Genomic DNA, 16,089 nt, shown 5'->3' on the forward strand with positions numbered 1-16,089 from the left:
TAAATTTATCTCTCAATCCAACATGAAAGTATGTTTAATAATGGATATAATAAAAAGTAGCATTTTTCTGTATATGCCTGTAACACTGGCAGGTTGATAGATAAGCATGTCTTAAAAAAAACAAAACAAACAAACCACTCACAACCAACACTGCGCTCTATAGTTATGCACACAACAAGCTCCTTTGAGTAGAAAGGATGAGAGAACAACATCAAGTTGGCCTAAAACAACATTTGACCCAGAATCCTACAGAAAAGCTAATAATTACCATCAGCACACTGAGCTTTGCCATACCCCAGGTAGATACCATTCCCACTGGGAAAAAGCATCTCAGATATTCAACAGTTTGGAGCAAGATGCTCTGAGTGGCAATGCACCAGCTTCAAGTTTCAGATCACAACAGCAGGAACTCCTGAGGGGAAGTAAGGGTGGGAGATGAGAGTATTAAATCTATCATACCTCTAATAAACCTGGAGACTGCATGACAAAGTAAACCAAATTTATCCTGGAAACATGTGAAAACTGTATGTCATGACAGAATTTTTGTAAAGACTAAGACCTTAAACTATGGAAAATATTCCAGGGAACCCAGACAGAAAATGAACTCTTTTACCAAAGTGCTCAACATACTAGAAACATACAATTTTAAGAGGGTCTGAGCTCCTGAGGTGAGATGTAGTTAAAGAAAAATAAGTTTTTCCTTTATGTTGAAGTACCTGCTTTGGAGAAACTTCCCAGTGGTATGGGAAACCACTGGTAGGCTAGTTTTCTCTACCCACCAAAGGACTCTTACACCAGTGTTTAGAAAGCAGCTATGCAACCATGAATATAATAGACTGAGTTAAATATTGACATACAGCCCTGGGTGGCCAAGTACTGAACTGCATGCCTCCCATTGCTCTTGACATTGCTGCAGTTCCATCAGTGGGGTGACCTGGTATTGCTGCATCAAAGGACAGCTTGCACTTCTTACAGATTTCTAGATGGATGGTTCTTTGTGTTCACCTACTCAGTATGGGGGAAGGTGCTAGCCGGCCTTTCTTTTGGATGTGCAATTCTTATTACCTCCAGGAAAAAATGGCATTCAGTTTCATTAAGCATTATTTCAGGTTGTTGTTCTACATTACAGGGCACAAGGCTCAGAGAGCACTATATCCCCCTGGAATCTCTATATAAAGCTTACATAGTCAGGAAAGGTATTCAACCACGCAAATATTCAGAGGTCATCACAAGAGCAAGTAGACCAGCCAAACCAGCCTCATATGCACCTGTATGCATATGTGTGCATGCAGGAAGAATAGAGGAGATGCAGAAATCTACAGGAACACCATTCCACAGAGAATGTAGTTCTGGGTAGTTAACACTATAGCAAAACCTATTTTCAACATCAAAACAATGGAGACACTGAGGAGAGACAACTTTCTTTGCAGGTTATGAACATTTTGTATATTACTACTGCTTAGGTCCATTAAGATAAGCAAAGATGAGGCCTTGCCATCAGACTAACTGCTAGAAATAATAGTAAGACAGTCTTTATTTCAGATTTTTTCTCTGACTACAGTCAGAAAAAACAGCCCACTGACTACAGTCACAATACTCAACCCCAAAAAATCCACTGTATACACTGAAACATGGATTTCCCACTGGCCTGAAATTACAGAGAGAAAAAGCCACTTCTTCCAAACAGAATGAGCTAAAAATTTCCAAGGAGGGCAGTAAGGTTTAAAAAAAAAAAAAAGCACACACACAAAAAAAGGATACATCCAAAGCAAACAGCAACCTGTATCTACGTACTTATTCCTGTAAGAGGAGACAAGATTGAAGGAAGACAGAAGGTAGGAATGGACAGTGTCACTTAGGTTCCTGGGTAGGTATTATCCCCTCTCCAATACCTTCCTTTAGTTGACTTTGTGTCCAAGTCCACTGAATTGCCTTCAGGAGCCCTTATTTTTCTGTGCTCAGTAGCCACAAGCACTGTCGTGATCTTAATGCAAACATGCTGCTAAATTCTTTACTAGGAAAGTACTGATTATTTCCAGAATAAACAGTGAAAGCACAAGTATGAGAATATCATGCATTATTTTAATTTTCACAGAAGGTCTACAATGGCAGTCTAGCCTACCTAAGCTACCCAAAACTTACCCTTACTTCAGCAGGGCAGGTTCCAGTGCGTTCAACGGGAAAAAACTCTGCTTAAAAGCTCCCTTTTATTAGCACTTTCCAAGAACCTTTCTCCAGAAAAGCATGTCCTGTACTTGTCTGTACTCCAACCCTGTTAAAATCTGTTACCTGAGAATCATGCCATTAGCAAATTCTCTACACTTGACCTTAATCCTTGCCCTCAAGAAAACAAGAAGAGCAACTGGATTCCTGGAACATTGGAGGACTCAAATGCTCTATTACATATGCTATTTGCTATATATGCATTTATGTTACATATATAAAATTGCTTAATTGGGAATAGATCCAAAGGAAGCAAATGCCCTAATTCAATTACAATGTCTGCTAAAAACAGGCTTTAATTTATTTAATATTTGATGGCATTACCTCAAAAATCTGTTTTAGAAGCAAAATATTTCTAACTTATGGAATACATCTGTTCAGTGCCAAAGAGCTCAGTATTTCTTTCCAACCTGTGACAAGAAAAAGGACTTAAACTCTAAAGAAGCTTTCAACTATATTTTTCTGGGATACAGAGGGGAACAACAGGATGCCAATCCTGGAGCAATTCAAGAGGCACTCATACTAATTTTTCAAGTGTTTGTGCCTAGGAAGTAACTCCAGGCTGGGCCATGCTCTGACATTTCTCAGGGTACATAGTGATTTAATAGCTGGCTACACAGAAGATGAGCAAGCCAGACACGTAGCTTTTCTTTAGGAACACTTCCCATTTGCATCTGAGATGGAATGAGAAGTTGTGTTGAACTAAACTTCTACGTTACAAGACTCTTAAGCTCTGCAACAGCAACTTAAGACTGGAGCTGGTACACAGTGAGACTTTTTTCTTTTCTATACAGAAATGGGGATAAAAGCAAAACAGAGATGGCCTCTCACTATTCTGTATTTGTAATGCAGACATAAGGCATAATGTTTTGTTCAGGGGTGTAATCTTTAAAGAATACACCATTCTCCCCAGTAGCTTCCATAGCTACCACATGATGCAACCATCTGGTCCTCTAACAACTGCCTTTTGTATATTCTTGCAAGAAGTCTGGCAAGAGATATCAGAAGTAAATGCTCCTACAAATCTAATAGATCTGCTACAGGCAACAAGTACAGCACTGGAATGGGGCACAGTATGAGAAATACTAATACATCAGTGCAGTGTTCAACCCTGCTAGACTCACATATATCTTTGGCGGAGATCTGTACTATGAATACTGAAAGTTATCCAAATCATGCATCAGATTGGTGATAGGTCACAATAAATCCAGAAAAACCTAGAAACAACTTGGGTGCTGCTGTATCATAAAATTTAAAAACTGAGGATGGTTCACTTAAGCAACAGCGAGAAACCAGGTAAGCCTATAGGCTCAAGTGGTCTCTCAGCAGGAGTGAAACACAGCTGTTCTTACTGAGCCAAAGATCAGAATCTGACCTTTGGAAAGAACATATCGAGACTTGGGCCCAAATATTGTTCCAGCAGCACAACAAGAAGTTGAGGGATAGCAATAGGACAGTTTAATATTGACAAGTTCAACTAAAATTTTACTCTAGACCATTCTTGCAGTGCATAATATCACCTAAGTGAGATTACAAATACAAGAATTTGTTGGATACCCAAAGTAGCTTGCCCTTTGGATCCATACCAGTTATACACAGGCACAAAGTATTTTCTCTTACCTTCTTTATTAAAAAAAAGAAGCATTGTCTTTTTTACTGTTGCTGCTTTAGTGAGGCTTACTTACCGCTTCAGAATTATCAATGAAAGGGTCCGTTTCATCATAACCATAACCTATATCAATTAGATCCTGCAGGCGATCCTTCCGATGTTTGTGGGGCTTTCCACCCTGAAAACAAAGCAAGCATTTTATCCTTTGGGCAGTGGGGAAGCAAAGTACTGAAGATTACAAAACATAAGACATTGGAGGGATGGTCATGCAGGCAATTAGCAATTTTGCTTTCTCGGATACTACTTTGAAGATTATAGATGGCAAATAAAAACCTGCACACAGGAACGAGCTCTGGCAAACGCTCTTTTCAGGGGTAAGTTTGGTGAGACTAAAGTAAGGTGTTCACATGCCATGCACCTTCTGCATGACTAAGATCTTCCTAACATTTCCTATTTAAAGAACTGTCAGTGGTAGAAGGACTGGGATAACTTAGAACGTGGTAAGTTTTGCAGTAAGTTGAGTTGTTACAAAGGAAGAGCTTGGCATTCCCTGAAGTGTTTCCCCATACAAGACAGACTGCATCCCTAAGGAAAAGTGAAGCCTAAGTCAGAAGAGAAAAATATTGTTCTGGTAATTGCAGATATGGTGTCTATGAGTTTTCAGTAAGTTACAGCATTCATATGACATAACTGAAGAAAAAGATATTAAAATAAAATCCTTTTAAATGTAAGAGCCATCACTTCAGTTGATAGGACTGGACATGAAATGGTTGAGTAACTTAAGCTTGAAGCTGCATCGCAGACTGTGGGCTCACTTACCTCCAGGAGACAGTGAACTTCATTTTATCCTGTAAGTATTTTTCTCATGAGAAAGTTTTATTAAATCAAGTCAAGTATAAACTCACACCCAGCTCAAGCATTCAGGGAATCTAAACTTAATCATACAAAGGCAATCTACTTAGGATATAAGACCTGGTATAAGGATTGAAGGTTTCTGCCTCACATATTTTGTCAAAATTGTCGATATAAAAGTCTTAAAAAAATAAAAGTTCTCCAAAAGGCACGATGTTCACCAAACATCAACTGATGTTCTTTCATGAAAATGTAGTTCTTGCTCCTGAAGCTTCTCTGCCTGCACTCTACAGTTCTAAGCATATTTAGAAAAACATGAGTCTTTTCATCTGTGACATCCAAATATCACAACCTATTTGTTCCTATGAGCATGCAGTGTTCCAAAGTAGGTTTCATCTCTTTAATGAGAAATGTAAACATCTGAACACCTCCATTTTAACAATATTTGACAAGAATTCAAGTTTGTAACTACATAAAGTATATGCTCTTGCAAGCAAACAGGAATCTCTCTAGTATAATTAAATAAATAAATGCAACACTCCGAGGAGAAGAACCTCAAAAGTGACTCACGTTTTTTATTCATGTTTCCAAGCTAAGTGTTCTGAATTTTTTCTATCAGTCCCAGCATCCCCCACAGTCACTCAGCTGGTAAAACAACTGAATGACTGCACATTCCCAAAACAAGCAGTACTTTTTTGTCTTTTTAAATAAAGAGTTCAGATGAGAGAAGGAAAAAAAAAAATCTTAGAAAAATAAAGGTAGCAGTTAAGAACTCTGTTTAAACTGCAGTGCATAAGCTTATGTAATTCTCATTATTCTGACTGAGGCACCAGCAGGCTGTCTGACGAATGCTGCATAAACTGCACTTTACCTCTACTAATCTCACTAATGTGTAATGCAACTCACTTCTGTACCACATTTCTTGCTAAGCCCAAGTAACCAACATCATCCTTTTTTGTGAGTCCAAAATAATTTAGCAGCAATAGGTATTCTATTATTTCAGCATATGGGCATTAAAAAATTTTAAAATTCTCAATACATTCTAACTGCCTGATATTCATAAAAATACAGTGCATATGCAACAAAGTTAATCACCAAAAAAAGAGGTTTCATAACAGCCGAATGACTAGAAGCAGGATTAAAATAATAAACTGTATTCAGACATATGAAAATATCTTAACTATTGTATGTATAGTTAGAGTTTCCCTTATGTCTCGTTCTACACAGCTGTTTGTAAGGAATTGTGTTGAAAGTTCGTATTATCAAGTGACAGATGCAAGACCACAGTAGAAGAACTGAAGGGATTATCTGCATCAGGGTTTACTACACAGGAGTTCAGGGAAGTTCCATCACTGAAGCTCATCATCTATTCCAAGAGTTCCTCTAATCTTCTATCCTAGAACATAAGTAGTCATGATACAGATGTCTAGTTCCTAGGGCTTCAAACAGTACTCATGCAAGTATTCAGCAAACTCATTAACTGCGGCATGTAATGTGAAGTTTAAACAACCTTCACTCAACAGGACTAGAAGGTGGTAAATACAGTAACAATTTCTGAAGAATCTTCTAAGGGCCAGAGCAGAGTCTTATAAACCATTAAACAATGGTTTGTTAATTTGGGCAAATTAACAGAAGTTTCAAAGAACAGAACCAGCAGGCTCAAGAATATACGTTCCAGGGCAGGACAGAATTTTGGTAGAAGGAAGCAGTACTTCAAATGCTATAAAAAGGGTGCAAAAATGTTCAAAGACAAGAAACTATAATGGGATAAGAGGGAAGGTCCACTCAAATTAATGTCTTGTTTACAGTTAGGCAAGAAAGGGTAGGAATAAAAATTTAATTTTGGCAAAGAAAGTAATCAGTAAAATCACCAAGGAATGTGTATTAATTAATCTTCAGAAGCAACACAGAGGGCAAACAGTTGGGGAGCGTGTGAATTGACAGAAATTACTGAGGATATTAAATAAAAAAGGACAACTGAAGAAATACTGAAAGACCTCACAGTTGCTCTGAACCTAGCATGACAAATCAACAAATGAATTCAGTAGCAATAAAAGCAAGGTAATCCACACAAAAGGAAGTACAACCCAAGCAAGCAAAAATAGTGTGCTTCCAATTTGTTATGCTGCTCAGGAAGCACTGGAGTTGTTACACACAGTTCTATGACATTTGCTCAACAATCCAGAGTGGTCAAAAAACAAAAGAATTGGGACTTTGGATAAAAAGGAACTGAGAACAAAACCAGAAGTCATCATTATATCATTGATAAATCAGGGCATCCTACCCTATCCTTTAATTTAAAAAAAGAAATTAGAACAAAAAAAGGGAACAGCAAGCCAACAAGGATGTTTAAAGGTAAAAAACACTGCTTCCATACAATAGCAGAAAGTTGAGACACTTCAGCTGGGGAACAAAAAGGCTGAATTTAGATGAGAATCACATTCAGCATTTGAAAGAACAAGAAATATTGCACTATTTTTTAGAATATAGAAACAATGGAGCACAGAGTGAATTCATCATATTTAAACACGAAGTATCTTTCATAGGACATCATCATCATGGTACCAGTGCCACGGAACACAAGGTAAGTTTAGTGAACTCAAAATAATCTGGCAAATTCATGGCAGAAAGTTGTAAAAAGGTGATATAACATACAGCCTCTGGGTTTGGGAGAAATTAAGCTACAGACTACTAGACAGGCACAGTGAAGTAAATTCAATGGACACTTGCTCTGTTATACTTTCAAGTATGAGATTCTACTAGTGTCAGAATTATGCCACCTGCTGTTAGATTGACCTTTGTTTTGATCCAATAAAAACATCTTAATTAGGTACAACATCATCTGAGATTCAGTATCATGGTTTTACAACACAGTGATTGAGTTTGTCTAGAGAACAGTAATCAAAAGGGTGAAAATACAGAAATTGCAAAAAAGTTCTGAATAATAAAGTAAACAAATAGTACATTAACTTTACCCATCTTGTTTTACGAAAATACATTTATTCATAGGCTTTTTCTTAGCATCTGCATGATACATCCAATACTGTAATAAATTGATTACGAGTACAGGAATTTATCTGAAAAGAAATAAAGTCTTCAAGAAGGCTATTCTTTAAGCACCACATTTTTTCGAAAGTACTGCCACACATGCTATGATTAAAAAGATTGTTTTACTCCATTTTAAATGGATATAGATAAGTAATACCCAATCAATTTAAGGAGAATACACTACTCCCTGCAAACCTGAAAAAGCCTTCTACTTCTTTCTCATACAACTGGCAATCACTTTCCAACTGAACTGCTGTTAATGAGAACAGTTATCTACTTCATGGGATCTCTGTTCTAGTTTAAGCTAAGGGGTGAACATTTCACCACAAGAATCAGAAGATGGCTGGATGTTGTCAGAACATGAGCAATTGTACTGGGTCAGTGTACAGAGATGTAATTCCTCTGAGCATGGAGGAGTCACAGAATCATTCTAGTTGGAAAAGACCTTTAAGATCATAAACTCCAACCATTAACTCAACTCTACCGAGTCCAGTGCTAAATTCATTATCTTATCTTAGAAAATGACACTTTTACTTCAGATATTTTCATACTGATTTTCTAATCTCTTGAGGTGTATTAAGATGATCTAAAAATAATGACAAGTAGAGACTGATGGTTCTCATACTGAAGGAGAAAAAGGACAGGGAGTACCTAACACAAGAGTTATTCATCCCTCCCCATACTTCATGCTTAGTAGCCATAACCTAGTAACTTGTTCTTTATATAGAAAAATGTTTCCCTTGCAGGAATTCTGGGGGCTAAGGGGCATAAGGTATGGCAGAAAATGAGAGAAAGGCAAGAAATCAGAAGTACAAACAGTAATCAAGATACACGTGCACTATGAATTTAAACTGTTGTAACATGACAGTTTTTGTGACCTACTGCTTGCTAACAGTTAAAAATCTTTTTGCCCCTTTTTATGACTACTGAGCATTGAACTCAAGTTTTCATATGTCTAACACCATGTTTTGTCTATAAATGTACACGTTCAGCTTTGATGTATGCATAAGTGTATATGTAAAATTAGTTTGCTTCCACTGCCACTCTCTCCTACATATATTGCTTTACAGGCACTACACTGACTTTCGTCTGCTGTAGTTAAGCAACTTGTTTCAGGACATGATAAAATCCTTAGCTTAGATTATGGAAATTAGTTTTGCAGAAGAGTACTTCTCCAGAAAGCACAGGCTAGGCACTCAAGAGAAATCTGTCTTTGCCAGACAAGAAAGATTTGAATATGTACATAAATAGCAAAAGATACAAATGACTGCTCTTGCTTCTCTTTCTTTATTATTGAGGTGCTTCATTGTATTCCAGAATATCAACATGTCTAAGCATGATGATGAGTTTTGATTGCCAGCTCCAAATTAATCACCTAACCCTACCCATATGAATTCTTAAAGACCTGTTTGGGTGTGGTTTTAGTCAACATTTTCTGATTTTCACCTTCATTTATTAGTGAAAGCCTCTTTATATCACTACCTAGCATTGTTAAAGTAATTCATGCTACACTTAAAGGAGTCAGCAGAGTATCTTTAGGCAGCTGGAAGGTACAAGTTAAATTCATCAAGCAACAACTTATTATTCAACAATAACTTCGTATGGAAGCATTTCAATCCAGTCATAAATTCATCAGTACTCAGCACAAACAGAAGATCTGTTCAACAGTGCACAACAGCATTACACAAATATTCTTTCCTCCAGCACAGCATTTATCATGAGTACCAACCTGCATCTATTACTTGGTTGTATTTATACTGGAACCTTTTCCAAGAATAGCTTCACAAGCTATAATATCCTATAGACAAATCTATTTAGCAGACTTGTCTAATAAGCTTGCACAAGCTTCAAGCTGCTCAAATGAAATATAATGAGAAAGCTCCAAAATGTACAGAAGTCATTTGACACTACATTAGAAACCCTGTTCAGGAAAAAAACAACAACAACAACTACATATTTACAGCATAATAAGTTACCACTATTAAATATGTGTAGATATTGTATATTCAGGTATAGTAACTCACGTATTTTGCCTCGAACTTCTTCGCTAGCATTTCTACTTCCTGCCGCTCACGTTGTTCATCATTAAATGGATCTTCCAAGTGAACCGATTTCTTCTGAAAAATGCAGAAATTAAATGTTCATTTCATAAGAAACACAGAGAACATCTCGTAAAAACTTATTAAATGTAAATAAACAATGCTCTGATGACTAGTCAGAATGTATACTAAGTCCACTTTATTCTCTACATATTAGTTTGACCTGTTTAATTATAATTTAGTTAATTTTCTTCTAATGAGAATAAACAAAAAAGAAAGACTCAGATTTTAATTTTCCTCAAGCATTCCACTACAACCTCAACTGAAACTGTAAGCATACGAGCAAACCACGGCTATTTGAGGTTCAAAAACTAAATACAACTCCTTTTTCACTTCTGCATCTACTGGTGCCTCTTCTTAGTGCTGTGATCCTTCTAGACACAATACACAAGTTGTACCTAGTACACTAATTAGCAGGCAAGCAGCCTGAAGACTGAAAAGCTCAGTAAGTTATAACCATAACTAGTAACATAACTTCTTTCAACTCTTATACTGTTACTTTTCTTTATTCAGATATTTTCAGCAATCGTAGCATGAATTTTGCAAGATTGCCACTAAGGCAGCCACAAAGACAATGAACAGTAATCAAACGGCATACATAGTATTGTGGGTTTTTTTTAAATAAGCTACAGCAGAAAAACAGGGCTGCCTTCTTCAAATTAGAGTTCACATAAAATACAGCAATTGTTGCAAGGGAGGAAGGCATTAGGATGCAAAAATATGGTGGAAATCCATTTTACAGAGCTTTATGGATGACAACTAACTACTATTACTGTCAACAGCAATAGTACTGGCAACTAACTTTACTGCCATGTTACTGTATATGGACCACTCATCAACAAATAAATTAAGATCTATGTTATACTAAGACAGAACAAAAAGCAACACTAAGTTCAGAAGAGCAAGACCCTTCCTCCACAGTATGAAAAGCCAATATGTTGACTAAGTGGTGACCAAGTAACACAAACTGGCTCAGTAGTATCAAGACCAATGTAACAAGGAAAGTAAACTGAACAAAGCTGCAAACATCACATAATTATCTTACATTTTCTAAAACAAGTACGTAAGAGAAAAAATTAAGAGGCTATCGTGAATTCTGAAACATAAATTTAAGTTATGTACATATTACCTGCAGGTGTAGTAATAAAATACTGCTCAATTCATGCAATACTTTGCTTTTAGCTGGGAAAAACCTATTTCACATCTTCTGGTAGGCAAATGTGTTTTTTGTAAATTGTGAAATGAGACAAGGCCGAGGCCAGAGGTAAAGCAAAATTTAGTACTTAATTGTTAACTTGCCACTCTTCACCAAAATTTCAAAGCTGACTATGATGACTTTGATTACTTAAGCACTGTTGGAATCTCAAATTCAGGCAAGTTCTAGTTTTTACAGTTTCTGAGGGCTCTGACAGACTGCTCTCAGACTCTGCAGCACCTTGAACACATCACTACTTCAGCACCTTTACAGCCTGCCTGACAGAAGTCAGCTTGGCCTTCTGGCTCACCCATTTAAAGTTTTATACACCAAGCTCTGACTGCAGAAAAGGGAGCACACATTCATTTCTGCCAGTTTTTAAGATGCAAATAAACTCTTCCACAACACTAACTTATTACTTGCACCCAAAAACTTCACCTAAGTAATTCCTACCAAAAGATAAACTCTACCAACAACCCTATCAAAGTAAAAAAGCAGAACAAGCACAGTACAAATTACAAGATAGAAGGACAAGCTCTTAATTTCGTAATGTGGAATTTCAATGGGAAGAGTTATAAGAAAGATAAGTAATTTATTATAAAGGACAAGAAGTCAACAGTAACTTTCGGAAAATCCAGTCTTCACACAATAAAAACAGTTTGCATAGCTGAGTTTTTATGAACTGTTCATTTTAAACTGATGCATTACTCAAACAATAACAAATTCAGAAATCTAAAACTCCACTTAAAACCACAGCATGAACTGCCAACTAGCTACCACCTACTTGGAAAGAGTAAAACTCAGTTTCTGCAGAAAAGTGGTAGACGGCAGACATTTCTTGGTCAAGCTTCATTTTAACAAGGTCATTTTCTCTGCTGCACTGACCAGTATAAATCACCATAGCTATCTCTACTCCACAAGCAAGATTAGTTTTCCTTCCAGTTTTTTTTTCTCTTTTAGGACTTGGAACAAATTACCTAATTTGTTGGTCAGAGAACGACCAAGGTAAAGTACTTTAGTCATCCTAAGTCTTATGCACTGTGCAGAGCAGTATATTTCCTTTAACTATGAAGAAGCCAGCATGCAGTTATTTTATTGCTGGATAAAATGCATCTCCCCTCTCTTTTCATGCTGATTGACACAAGGTTTTAAGTCCCTATCAGAGTACCTTTTCCATTTTCTACCATACAGCAAGCAAGTTCAACTAACAGGCCAAGTGCATGCCAGTTTGTAAACAAGAGTCAAGAATCACTTTAAAAGGATCAGTTTATGACACAGTTTAACATCTTCAGCTGTTTGTTCCACACAGCCCCACAACAGACAGGCCATTATGATCCATTCATTTCAATTTGGACTCTATTATAGAGAGCTAAAAATATATATATAATTTCTTATAAAGCATTTTAATCATTATTTTTGTCTTTAAACCAGTCCCTGATCCCAGTTGTACCAAAAGATCCCTAAATCAATAGTCCCCTATAGAAAACATGAAATTTGCACCAGCAGAACAACATAACATCCTTTTCCCCTGATTTTGTGATGAGCATTTTACCAACCTACAGAAAAAAGGCATTTATGGAATTGGGAAAGACCAAAGGGGGGGAATCAACCTCCACATAGTGAATGACTTACAAATACTTAACACAATTTTCAGCTTCATGCAAACAGCACTTCATAGAGCAGCATGCTTATGCTACACCCATTCAGAGAAGTCTTAACTGGCACTGCTTGCCCACAACAGCTGTAGGACAGGATGAACAGAAAGAACCTTTTAACTTGCATCACAAGATCTCAAGAGGGATTAAAGTCAGCGTCACTGATTTTTCTGTCTTCCACATTTGAACACAAGCCAGTGTGTACATCCCTCCTCCTACAGAACAAAAAGTGAGCAAGCTGCTAGTTATAGTTACAGCTTCAACATTACTCAGAAACACTTTCATAAAACATAAATTTTAACCACCCTCGAGTTTGTGCTGGATATAAAACTACACTGGCAATATCAGTACTAGTATTGAAGTTTGCTTTTTATCACCAGAGCTATCACAACCTTCTCAACAGTAGCTACTTCCTTGCCCTCTACCCTTTCCAGTAAAATCTAAACTTTCTCTAACATTGTCTGCGTACTGGATGGAATGAAGAGGAGCCACAACTATTTAAGTCAAGTGCAACTTCACTGGGTCCTCAATTCACTGAATGGCTTAAGCACAACCAGCTTAAGGACAAGCATCTCTCCTTCCTACTTCAAGACTGGGTCCTGCTGATGAACTGCTGCTGCTTGCTTCTTCAAGTTGTTTACACAAGCTTTTCTCCTTAAAAACCAACATAGTTCAAGTACCAAATATTTTCTGGCTGGGAGGAATAGGAAAAGTACTTTTCTTCTTAAATGAAGTTCTTAACATTTCCAGGTGAAGTTATAGTTTCAACCACCTGAACTCTCATTCATTCCCGCCCCACAAGATTACAGAAACTCATCTCCAAGTCTGCTAATGCTGGCTTCACCCCTTCTCAAGGCCTGTGGCAAAGCCGGACTAGTAACTCTTCATTTGCCTGCACGCAGCCGGAAAACAGACCGGCATGGCAACAGCTTCATTCAGCTGCCGGAAAAAGCTCCCAGAGGATACAACACTACCGCCCCCCCGCTCCCCGGGCCGGCGAGAGGAAGGCAGGAGAACTGGGGTACGCTCCCTCGCCCCTGCTCGCAGCAAGACACCAGGAGCTCCCGGGAAAGCCACCTGGAAGCCCTGGGCCAGCTCAGGAGCGACAAGTGCGAATCCTCCCCTTCCCCCACGGGGACCGCCGCAGCCCCAGCGCCAGGAGGAGCCCGGAGCGACAGCGAGGCCGCCCGACTTCCCCCCGGGGCGCCGCCCGCCGGGCCGGGACCACCCCGAGCAGGACGGGGCGGCCGATAACGTTATCGGCCAGGCCGGGGGAGCGGGGCGGGAGGAGGAAGCGCGGCGGGGTGGGGACAGGCCCGGCGGCAGGGGAGGGGGAAGGGGAGGTCCCGTACCCGCGAATCCCCGCAGAGCAGCAGCTCCGGGTAGCTGAACTCCACACAGCCCTCCTCGGTGGGATCCTTCAGCACCACCTCCAGGCGGACCGTCTGGCGGAGCGGGAGCGCCTCCTGCGGCTGCGGCGGCTCCTGCCGGCTGCTCTGGCGCGGCGGCGGCGGCGGTAGCTGCGGCGGCGGCAGCGGCGGCGGCTCGGGCCGGGGGGGCTCCCGCTGCGGCGGCTGCTCGGGCCGGCCGGGCTCTCGGGGCGGCTCCAGGCGGGCGGCGCCTTCGCGGGGCGGCGGCGGCTCCGGCCGGGAGGGCTCGTGCGGCGGCTCCGGCGGCGCCTCGCGGCCCGGCGGCGGCTCCGGCTGGCGGCCCTCGGGCTCCCGCTCCAGCGCCGGGCTCTCGCCCTCGCGGCGCCTCACGGGTGACAGGCTGATGAACGGCACCCGGCGCGGCTCCGCCATCCTCCGCCGCCCCCCCCCCCGCCCGCCGTTCGCCGGTCCCCGCCTCACGCACTCGGTGACACCGCTCTCCCCGCTCCCTCCCACCGGCGGCTCCTCCCTCCACCCTCCCCCCTACGCCGCCCGGTCGGAGCTGCCCCCTACGTTCTCCTCGCCGCCTCCAGCCCCGCCATCTTGGCGCCCCCCCACATAAATAGAAGCAGGCCGCGCAGGCGCGCCGCCCCGCGTCGCTGCTCTGAGCGCTCCGCTTCCCCCCCGCGACGTCAGCGCGGCCGCCGGCGCCCGCCCCCGGTTGCCTTGGCGATCTGCACGCTGCTCCGCCGCCGCCGCCGCCGCCTTAAAGGGCCCGCCGGCCCGGCCGAGCCGCTCGCCGCCCTCTCGGCCGCCCCCCGAGGTGCGGGGCCGCCCCCCGAGGTGCGGGGCCAGCCCGCCCGCCCAGCCTGGCGGGGCGATGGCGGCCGCGCCGCTGCCCCCTCCCCGCGGCTGCCCGGTCAGCGCGGCCGTTGGCGCCCGGGGAGCGGCCTGGCGGGGACCCCCCCACGAGGCGCGGCGCGGGCCGCTGCGGCGGGCGGGGAGGACGGGGCAGCCCCGGCCCGGCGGCTTCGTGCTGGTGGGGCAGCGGGAGCTGAGGCGGGAAGGGGACTGCCTGCCTGCCTGCCTGCCTGCCTGCCACCCGCTCCCGCCCCGCCGCCCACGCTGCGGGGCAGCGCGGGATGGCTGCCGGGGCCAGGGCCTGCTCGGAGGAGGGTGCTGTGAGGCCTCCTCAGTACCGCAGCTGTAGGTCAGTCGCCAGGAAGAAACGAAACACTTAAATCCTTAAACATGATCGACAGTCGAATTGCGGGGGAGGCAGACTGTTCCCAGGCTGCGGAGGCGATGGTACAAACACCGGTGTGTCGGTGGCAGGGTAGGAGCAGCAGCAGTGAGACTTCTTCGTGAGCGAGAGCTGCCTGCGAACACTGCAAGTGTTCCAGTCTGTCACCACCTGCTTGGGCAGGCTGCTGGCTGGTGGCTCCAAATGGAGGGTGCCACCCAGGCACCGTGGAGTTTCAGGAAGCTATGAACAGCCTCACGTGTGTTGTATTCTCCAACTTCATCGGAACAGAGATTTTTTAGCCTCAGAATACTAGGCAGGAGTGCTTTATTCCCTTTTTAAAAATGTACTCATATTATTCAAAGCACATGATTTACCTACATGCATTATTTTGGATAATTCTAGCAGACCATTCTGTGCAGCACATTACATCACAGCGCTTGATGCTTTCCTCTCGCTGCATATGAAGTGTTTTGACTTGACTATTTGCTTTAATCTAGACTCTGGAGAAGATTCATGATACTAGAACAGTGTTCTTGAAAGTTACGATTTCACTAAGAGGGAATGGAGGACATTCTGGAATACTGCTTGGAGCAGGATGTTAGAAGAATGATTGGCCTGAGGAACATAGAATGTAGGCTGTCTCCTTTTGAAGCCTGAAAGGCTTTGTTGAGCTTTATAGTCAAAGGGACCTGTTTTATCTTAAAACTTTCCATGTTATAGTATGACTAGCAAGCTCAGTAGAGATATTCCTTAAATACATTTTTACTTTTAGAGTCACAATAAAATAATTTG

The 16,089-nt window shown here is 41.8% G+C and overlaps 1 protein-coding gene across 1 annotated transcript in view; it reads right to left on the reverse strand.

Moving 5' to 3' along the window:
* UBN2 (ubinuclein 2) overlaps nucleotides 1-14,509 on the reverse strand; it is a 46,288-nt gene extending 31,779 nt beyond the window's left edge. The window contains exons 1-3 of the mRNA XM_051636913.1: nucleotides 14,034-14,509; nucleotides 9,757-9,849; nucleotides 3,909-4,010 (exon numbers count right to left, since the gene is read on the reverse strand). Of these exons, the coding sequence (XP_051492873.1) occupies nucleotides 3,909-4,010; nucleotides 9,757-9,849; nucleotides 14,034-14,483 (645 nt within the window). The 5' untranslated portion in view covers nucleotides 14,484-14,509. The remainder of the gene's footprint in view (nucleotides 1-3,908; nucleotides 4,011-9,756; nucleotides 9,850-14,033) is intronic.
* Between the last annotated feature and the right edge of the window lie 1,580 nt (nucleotides 14,510-16,089).

The sequence above is a fragment of the Apus apus genome, chromosome 1 (genome assembly GCF_020740795.1).
Source record: "Apus apus isolate bApuApu2 chromosome 1, bApuApu2.pri.cur, whole genome shotgun sequence".
In the NCBI taxonomy this organism is placed as follows: Eukaryota; Metazoa; Chordata; class Aves; order Apodiformes; family Apodidae; genus Apus; species Apus apus.